The following is a 7,216-nucleotide window of genomic DNA, read 5'->3' as shown; positions in this document are numbered from 1 at the left end:
ATGTAAACAGTCCTGTTGACTGTCAGAATCACATCACACCACACCTGATGTGCCATCCCCAGGCAGGTCCTGTCGGGCCCAGGCTTGTCTGGGTGAGGGGCGGATCCAAGTCCACTGTGGGCCACCTCCGGGGACAAGGGGCTCTGCTTCCCAGACACTTTGGACACAAAGTAGCTTAAAAAACCCAGTTCAGATCAACCTGCTGCAGAAGTGGCCCCTTCTCCCACCTCCTGCTGCAGCCTCCAAGCTCCCAGAGCTCCCAAGTTCTGTCCCTTGGAACCTGTTCCAGGGCTGGAACATGCAGAAAAGCTAGGACAGGCTGGTGTCAGACTTGAAGACGCAATCCCAGAGGACTTGGCCCCCCGGGTAGCTGTGTCGCTTCCCCGGCAGTACCTGCCTGTGACTTGGGGCCAGACAGCTGGCCTTTGTCTGGGCCTGGCTGTCAGTGTCAGGTTCTGTAGTCTTGGCAACTAACATCCTTGACCAATAAAAAAGATCTCCCATACTGTGCATGCTAGATGTAGGCAGCCGGGGCACAAATCCTAAACCAGTTAGGTGACTCAACAGTTGAACTGAATTGGTGTTTTCTTTGAGGTTCTAAATATAGTCAAGTCAGTTCCCACCTATGACTAACCTTGCTATTTGAGTCTTAAACTGAAAACCATTTGGACAATCACGTTTTATGCTGAGCTTCACGTGTCTGGGCCTGTTGACTCCTTTTGAGAAGACATGTTCCATTACTACAGAACCCAGAGGAAGACGCTGTACTGAGGTGGAAAGCAGGGCCCTGGAATCCTACGGGCATGGGCGCTCCATCACCAGGGCTGGCAGCCAGGCATCGTACAAAGTGGCAGAGTTGTGCAAAGGGACTTGGTATAGGATTTTTCTGTAAAGACAAAGCCAAGGGCCATGACTTAACTGCTGCAGGCCTGGAAGCTAAAAGAAGGGCAGTCTTTCTGGCTAAACAGCGAGAGAGGGCAGGGAATAGCCAGCACCAGAAGTCAAGGGAGAAAATAGGAGAAATGTGAAGACTTGATCTACCAAAACCAGAAACAAGATGAGTTCTGAAGACAGCTGCCACTGCAAAACAGTCAAGCACTTGAACTGAGTGCAACCTGCGCTTGTGTCCTTGACCTCCGTTCATTAGGAACTTGAACGAAGGTCAAACAAAATCAGTCTGTTTAGGATTTCTGAAGGAGAGAAACCGAGTTTGCACATTGACAAGAGGTGCCTCGCCTCTCCAGCAGCCACGCGGAGCACCCATAGCATCAGTGGGCTGGGTCTCCTTGGAGCCTCTCCACAGCCCCCCAAGGAGGAGGAACCCCGGCTACAGTCAGTGGCTCCTCACCTTGGAGCCTGGCACCGAGAACTAGGAGGAAATCTCCCACAGAGGAAAGCACTCCGGCCAACAGCGAGGGGAGGGCTCCATGTGCACAGGACACCCAAAGAGACACACGCTCTCTAAACAAGAAAAGGTTAAAAATATGCAAGTTTATTGGCGGACACTTGGGCTGCACTGATAAATGGAATGGAAACGCCCACACGTCGGTTAGAGAATCATCCATGATTTGAATTTAAAAATCACTACCAGCAGGACTGAGGCATCATGATGCTGCTTTCTTTTGTTTCTTCTTTTCGTTTTCTTCTTTTTCTTTTTCAATTTCGGCAACATATTTCTCAATTTCTTCAGGATTTAAAATCTACCAAAGAAGAGTTATGGTCAACCCCCAAGCCCCAAGCCCCAAGAGGGGGCCCAGTGCAGCAGTGCCCGCTTTGGGGAAGGGCGCCCTGGACTCCAGGCAGACTACGTCACAGCTGCTTGCACGGGAAAACAAGGCCCCGTGTGCCGGGCCCATAACGACAGCTGAGGTGACTAGGAAACAGCAGCAGCACGCCTGCATGGTGACAGAGCCGTGCACTGCCTGTAACCGCGAGAGCAGTACTGGAATGCTTTTTTCTTGACCCATTGGTGGGGGGCCTCGGGAAGAACCTTGCCGAGGGCCAAAGCTATATAGCACAAGGCCTCTGCCCTGACCCTGGGAGCTCGCGCAGTAAAGACAGAAACAAGGCGGCGGTTACCTTGAGGGGTTGGTCTCGCCGCATGACGGCCAGTTCAATGTTCTTCCCGCCTGACTGAACTACCTTGGGGGGGAGATAAGAGCGTCAGACTCCAGAGCAAACAGCCTGGCAAGTTCCTTAAATGGTCACGTACATCTGAGTCAGCACCACCTGCAACATGCGGGGAAAGGCTGGGACACCGAAGTCCCAGCACCCCGAGCCCTGGGACACCTGCACTCCCTCCTGTCTCCTGGCACGCAGACCTGAGCGGGGTCACGTCCTTCCTCCACCGAGCCCTGCCCATCTACCTCTCTGGCTTCAGTCACCAGCATTTCCGATGTCATGACAAAGCTGGAGACCTCACGACCCCCAACCATCATTCCCAGTCCTAATTTTTGACTCTGGCAGCAGCCGAGTCTCAGGAAGGCAGAGCGACTGCTATGAGCGGTGTGCGGGGGCACGAGCAGCTGAGCCTCTGGCCCCGGCTGCCCCAGCAGCCTTGCTGCCTCCTCCCTTGTCACCCAGCTCTGCTGTCCACTCCCCGGGTGGGTGTCTCCACCATCTCACCACGATTTCAAAGACGAACTTACTTCCAGGAGGGCCTTGATAACCAACTTAATGGTCAAATCGTCCGTTTCGATGGCTTCATCCGTGTAATTCTTCTCTAGAAATTCACGCACTGACTTGGCGCCCCGGCCGATGGCGTTGGCCTGAAAGCGATTACGGCACAAGCTGTGACAATCCAGAGCCAGCCATGTGGCCGGCCAGCCGCTGCCTTGCGCCCTCTCCCATGGGCGCGGTGAGAGGCCGTCTGGCAGGAGGTGGCCTGGGCCCCGGGCCCTACCCTGTGCCTTCCTTTCACAAAGGGCTGTTTGGAGCTGGTGCTGCTTCTTACCGAGCATGGAATCCTACTTCATTATTGAATGACAGGTGCCATTTTACTTGATGCCGTGTATCCTTACACCTCGCTGCCCTTTTCTCAAAAAAAAAAAAGTGCCACTTCTTTGCTCCCACGTGAATCAAAGTTTTATGGGACAGTGTGTGTGTGCGCGTGTACGTTTGTAGGACGCAGCCAACTTCCGCGCCAGGAGGTCCAGGACCTCCAATGGCCTCCCAAGCCTCTTTACTGTGGTGAGACAGCCCGGAGGCCATGTTTTGTCAGTGACTCACCTTCCAGGCGTGGTATGTGCCCGACGGGTCAGTCTGGTAGAGTCGGGGGGTGCCGTCAAAGTCGAAGCCCACAATAAGGGCGGAGATGCCAAACGGCCTGCGCCCGTTGCTCTGCGTGTAGCGCTGCGGGGGGGAGGAGCACGTCAACATGCCACAGCAGCGCCAAAGGCCCCCAAGAGCCGTCGGCTGTTCAGAACCACTGCTGCCGTGGGGGGTGAACGCACACCACCGAGCAAGCTCTGCAGTCCATTGCAACCCAGACGGTCAGCCTCGTCAGCCAGTCCCCTGCGGCCACCCTGCTCTGCCATCCTCACTCCGAGGGCTGTGCCAATGACCAGGGTTGCAGCAGGGAGCACAGCTGAGGCTACGTGGAATAACGTGACACAGCTGGTTTTAAAGAGGACTAGCTTGTCACCACAGAGTGGCGGTGGCTTCTAGCCCCCTCCCAACTCCTTGGTGACCGTCATTCAGAATGGCAAGACAAAAACTTTCACTTCCCTCCAGAAGTAGGCATTTGGCCTGCCCCATGCCCCTCCACGAGAACAATAGCACCGAAACGGGCAAGCGATAGGAAAGCACACACGTCCCAGGAGGGGCCGGGCCTGGGCATGGAAGGAGACAGCACACCAAGTACAGAGCCGCGACCATGCTGCGACCAGCCGCGGGCAGCGTCAGCGTGCCCACCTGCTTCAGACTAGCAATGTAGCGTGTGATGTACTCCACGGTGACCGGGTCCTCCACTGTCAGCCGGTGGCTCTGGCACTCCACCCGGGCCCTGTTGATGACTATCCTTGCGTCGGCGGTGAGGCCTGCAATGACAGCTGAGTGTCACCGCGTCTGCTGCACTCAGGGACACAGATCGCTCGAGCAGAGAGCAGTGAACCTCAGGCAAGGGTTCCCAAACCAGCTCTCTACAACCCAGCACCAAGGCCAACCCCAGGACCGCCAGGACCGGTGAGCCTCCGTGGACGTCCTGAGAGGACGTCCTGAGAGCACGTTGTGCGTCAGAGCACATGGAAGGAAGCACGCTAAGCCCTTGGCTGGGCAAGTCAAGTTTAATTCAGGTGAACTGGGACCTCCCCAGGCTGGACCTGCCGAGGGAGGAAATGCGTGCTGAGGACACAACGCACGCCAGGCGGGGGCAGTGGCCAGCCCTCCCTGCTCACAGGCCCTGTCCGCCATGTCCCGCCTGACCTCTCCACAGACCAACTGATCCGGTGACATGGTGACAGCAGTGGAGATGACAGCACAGCCCCCTCGTCCTGGGGTATTTATTCATTTGGCCCCTGGGCTTCAGCCGTCCATGGCAGAGAGCCTCCTCACCAAGAAACCGTGCCCAATCCTTTTCTTAAAAGCCCAGATCTGTTGCTTTAAAAGCAACAGGTGTGCCTCGCGACAGCCCATCCACCAGTTAAACTCCAAAACGCCGTCTTCGCGGAGCTTGACTCACCTGCGAACGCCATGCAGACGTTGTCGTCCAGGGCGCAGATCTTCCGCACCGTTCGCTCATCCTGCAGCTTGGCCACGGACTTCTTCTCCACACCAAGAACAACAATGTCCTTTCCTCGAACGCCAACCTGTGACAAAAATCAACACGAGGTTATGCCACCATGCCGAGCTCCAAGAGCAGCGGTGCACTGGTCCTGCGAATACCCTGGGGCAGCAGCCCCCCACACCCCTTCCTGCTGTGGGTACCCACCCTGCCCACCGTGGGTACTGATCCACTTCAGGTGAAGCTCGCCCAGGCATCGGGACCTGTGTCTTTAAGATGCTGAGCTTTAGTTTTAGTCACAACACAACAGAGAAGCAACGGCTGCACAACCTGGGTGCACATGTAAGCATCACTGCAGTCCAGTATCAGTCGTGTGCAGGGCCTTGCAGCCCGAAAGCCCAACGTCCCAGTGCGGTGTCCTGAGCGGAAGCAGTGTTCCTGTACCTGGGACCACACTGCCGCCCAGCCCAGCCCGCCCTCGCCTGCACAGCTGTGTGCCCACGTGCACGGCTGCGGGAAGGTCAGTTTGCTGTCAGGTGAAAGGACATCGTGTTGACTGCTAGTGGGAGCGCGGGCGCTCTGCTTACAGCTGATCCCATATGGGGAGAAAGCTGTATTAAAACACGGACAGACCACTGATGGCCAGTTAACCCCCCAGTCGAGACAGGTGCCAATGGGATAATGACTCAGAAGGGCAACGTGGGCTTTGTTCAGAGCAGGGTCCCTCCGCCTGGGCCATGGCGTTTGCGTGGGGTTGCCTGTGCACTGCAGGGCTTCAGCGTCCTCCCTGGCCTCCACATCCGGGACACTTCACAGTGTCTCCACACGTTGCCAAATGCCCCCTGAAGAGCATTATCACCTCTGGTTGAGAAGCACCGGTCTGCAGTGTGTTATTTTCCTCTCTCGTGTACTTGATCTTCAAAGTTCCCTCAGGGAAAGGCTGCCAGGCCCAGAGATGCTAGGTTCCACCAGCCACCCTGGCTGGCCTGAGGTAGCATGGGGGAGGGGTCGAAGCAGTGGACTCTTTGTCCAGTGCTCCTGAAGCTGAGTTAGGCCACGGGATGGATTTTGGACCTTCATTTCAAAAGACATTCATGAAATGTAAACACCAAAATTCACAGAATCATGTGCTTTGTCTGCCAGCTCAAACTTCTGAAATACCAGGTGGTAAAAGAAAAACTGACCAGCAAACAAACTGACAGGTATCTCGAAGACACCATGAATTTAAATTTCAAGCGGTGATCAAAATGAGAGGTACACACAGACGCCCACACGACAGTGGGGCAGCGCTCTGCCCACCGCGGGCGGCAGAGCAGTCAGACCCAGGGGCCCATCAGTGGGAAGTGCGGGCGCGTACTGAGAACCCCCTGGACCTGGAGCGCACTGCTCGCCCTCAGCTGGGAAAGTCCCCGAGTGGGGGCTGCCTGGGTGCAATTCACCGAGCCCTGCCCAGCCAGCCTGCTGTCCGGCGCCCACGCGCCACAGCCACACCGGGCTCTCCCGGAGCCAGCTCCCCCCGGACCCCGGCTGCCGAGGCCAAGATGGCCGTCACCGCCCAGGTGCAGGGGAAGGTGGCTCTTGGAAGTTCACCACTCACACCCAGCGCGCTGGTCTGCAAAGCACCCATCACTGCAGCAACATCCACCGCGACTGCCCTTGGTGAGAGCCCAGTTTCCAGGGCGGTCCCACCAGACACTGGCCTGTCCTGCCTGCTGCCCGCTCCCGGCACCCACAATGCACAACGTGCCCCTTCCACTGCCCGCAGCACCAACGCCAGGCTCCTCTGCGTGCAACTCGCGTCCCTGTGCTGATTTCAAAGGCGAGCGGGACCACACGGCTGCCGAGACACACGAGGCTGTCAGCGCGGCCGCAGCCGCATCGCGGGACGCAGCCGGGCCCAGGCCTCCGGGGCGCAGGGGACGCGCTCCGCCCCAGAACCGCCTCCTGGCCACAGCCGCGCCGGGCCCACGCCCGCACGTTCCAGGGCGCCCCACACGCGAGGCCTCCCCGCGCCCCAGCAACGCGGCCAGGCCGGACTCGCGGGCTCCTAGGCTTGCCCCCGCGTCCTGGGGTCCCCCGCTCCCCCGGCCGCGCCCGGCCTGCTCCCCGCGCCCCAGCAGCGCCGCACGCCCGCCCCGCTTCCGGCCCGGCCCGGCCCAGATGCAGGGCCCCCGGCGCGCCGCTCACCGCAGTCGAGCCTTTCTTCACGGCCTCCTGCGCGTACTCCACTTGGAAAAGGTGGCCGTCGGGCGAGAAGACGGTGATGGCGCGGTCGTAGCTCATGCCGGCGAGAAGCGCAACCAGCACAGGGAAAAGCGCACACTCACCGCCGGACCGACAGACTCTCGACGTCGCCGCGCCCGCGCCGCGCCCGCCCCCGGGCACCGCCCACTGCGCTGCGGGCGTCAGGCGGCGTCAGGCAGCGTCGGCGGTGTCGGGAGGACGTGAGCGCGCGCTGGGGCGGGGCCGGGCTGAACCACCGGCGGCCGGGCGCGG

The 7,216-nt window shown here is 58.8% G+C and overlaps 1 protein-coding gene across 1 annotated transcript; it reads right to left on the bottom strand.

Annotated features, from left to right (window-relative positions):
• Window positions 1-1,471: 1,471 nt before the first annotated feature.
• Window positions 1,472-7,132, bottom strand: PSMA7 (proteasome 20S subunit alpha 7). The gene is made up of 7 exons (XM_074318230.1): window positions 6,908-7,132; window positions 4,679-4,805; window positions 3,913-4,037; window positions 3,229-3,351; window positions 2,649-2,768; window positions 2,080-2,142; window positions 1,472-1,700 (listed from the first exon to the last, which is right to left on the bottom strand). The coding sequence occupies exons 1-7, from the start codon at window positions 7,001-7,003 to the stop codon at window positions 1,605-1,607; spliced, it is 750 nt and encodes a 249-aa protein (XP_074174331.1). The 5' UTR covers window positions 7,004-7,132; the 3' UTR covers window positions 1,472-1,604.
• Window positions 7,133-7,216: the final 84 nt, after the last annotated feature.

This window comes from Rhinolophus sinicus, linkage group LG13, assembly GCF_036562045.2.
Source record: "Rhinolophus sinicus isolate RSC01 linkage group LG13, ASM3656204v1, whole genome shotgun sequence".
NCBI classification, from domain to species: domain Eukaryota; kingdom Metazoa; phylum Chordata; class Mammalia; order Chiroptera; family Rhinolophidae; genus Rhinolophus; species Rhinolophus sinicus.
This window is presented reverse-complemented; position numbering and strand designations above follow the sequence as displayed.